This window comes from Austrofundulus limnaeus, unplaced genomic scaffold (genome assembly GCF_001266775.1).
Source record: "Austrofundulus limnaeus strain Quisiro unplaced genomic scaffold, Austrofundulus_limnaeus-1.0 Scaffold25, whole genome shotgun sequence".
NCBI classification, from domain to species: Eukaryota; Metazoa; Chordata; class Actinopteri; order Cyprinodontiformes; family Rivulidae; genus Austrofundulus; species Austrofundulus limnaeus.
The window spans coordinates 1,925,363-1,927,295 of record NW_013952427.1 but is presented as its reverse complement, the minus strand read 5'-3'; the positions used below and the strand labels follow the sequence as shown (position 1 = coordinate 1,927,295).

The 1,933-nt window shown below is 32.9% G+C and overlaps 1 protein-coding gene across 1 annotated transcript in view; it reads left to right on the top strand.

Moving 5' to 3' along the window:
* Nucleotides 1-1,933, top strand: part of polrmt (polymerase (RNA) mitochondrial (DNA directed)) — a gene marked incomplete in the record, with an annotated part of 110,396 nt that overhangs the window by 84,855 nt on the left and 23,608 nt on the right. Inside the window, 1 exon segment of the mRNA XM_014004565.1 lies at nucleotides 1,452-1,504. Coding sequence (XP_013860019.1) covers nucleotides 1,452-1,504 — 53 coding nt within the window.

Genomic DNA, 1,933 nt, shown 5'->3' with positions numbered 1-1,933 from the left:
CTATGATACTAGCCACTGATGACCTATCCACGTCATCATTTACCCAGAATGCTTTGCGTGTCAGTAAAATGACTCCGCCCATGTTAAAATACATTTTTAAAAATTTACAAAACTAAACAGCCTACAGTATTTTTACAGTCTTTATTTTACAGTTAAAATAAATGTTTATCAAATAAAGTCTAATGTTACAACTAATCATGGATCCCTTTAAGGTATTACCAGTAGTCAGTAGGGTTGAATGGATGGTATTAAAGGTACGGAGAAGTCAAAGAGCATGACTTTAACTATACTCGCTGCCTTGTACATAGATAACAGCGTCCTGGACTCCCAGGCAGGGTTGGTAGGGGAACTAAAGGGGTTGACGTGCGGGCTCGTGGTTGTTCGACATTAGGTTTTGCACACACCTTTCATGGCTTAATATCCACTCTTCTGCTCTCAATCATTTTAAGAGCAGTAATGATTCTCATGTTACTCCATATCTCTTTTAAATTGTTTCCAAGAAGAAAAAAAACACCTCCCGTATGAGTTTTTAGCATAAAATTTTGTGCAAAAATTATTAAACAATAGTAACAACAGTAGTATTAAATATTTTTGCCATTTTTTAACTCTTTGTAGAACTCTCTACTTTTAAGAAATGTTTTATGTCTTTATATTTGATGAATTAGAAGTCATCATAATTGACTTTTGCTCCTTTTATTAAGTAGTATTACCAATAATTTAAAAAGTCTTGGAAGGCTTTAGTAGCATCGGTTAAAGCTGACCACTTTCCTGTTYTAATTTTTTCTTGCGAGATGGCAAAATGCAGATCTCTTTACTCCAGGAGCCATGAGTTCTGCCTTTTAAGATACGTATATAATTTTTAGTTAATGAAGCAGTGTCAAACTTATTGGCCATAAACTCAACCTTTCAATAYGGTGTATATTTTCCAGACCAGTGGTCTGTGTGTTGCCACTCATCTCAATTAGCTGCTGGGGAAATGTAGCTGAAATGGAATGATATGATTGTCATATGATTATAACCAGACATGCTTTGATAAAAGGTGAATTACCTTTATTTTATTTAAAAAATTTTTACAAAAAAAATTTATTAGAATAATATTGGTTATTAGAAGTCAACAAGAATAGGAAAAAATACCTTTTGTGTTAGACTTTTTCTTCTTTTTTGCAACTGTACATTAGGTAGAGTGGCTCAAGTCAGCTTTTTCTGTTATTTTAATTTCAAAAATGTTAAGTGCTTTTTAAGTCGATGACATTTACATGCCACATTTTCTGTTTTATAACTTTTAACCTCTAAAAATATCAATTTATTTAGGTCAGTACCTAACTTCAAATGGGTTCTTAAAATATAATGTGTTATAATTATAAAATGTCACTTTTAGCCCATGTCATTAGAACCTGAAGCTAAGCTATTACTAAATTTGTTTATTTATTTATTTTTTGTTTTGCTTTTAGGTGAAGAACAAATTACAATCTATAAAGCTCGAAGTCAGCCATGATGCCGAACAGTAAGTTTTCATGTAGCTTTTTCTGTCTGCTTTTCTGCTCTCATTTTAACACTGATTTCATGAACGTATTTTTTTTTTATTTATGTACTCTTTTTTTGCCTATTTGCTGACATTTTTGTTGAATATATTTATATTTGATTCAAAAAAGGATGCTACCTTTTTAGAGAAAATAATCGGGGTCCAAGCCCGCAGAGGCAAGGGAAAGCTATTTCTACTCCTCCAACATAGCATGGAAACTGAAGGGAATTTGTGATCAATAAATGGAATTCTGAATGATATAGCTCAAAACCAGTTGAATCTCATCTAAAAACATTATTCTCTTCTCTCCTTCAATCAGCTCCAGCAGCACACACAGTCAGCAGGCCTCAGAGTAAAATTACCTTTTCTTTATCTGAATAAAAAAACTGAGCCCAGGGGCTGCTCTAAGAC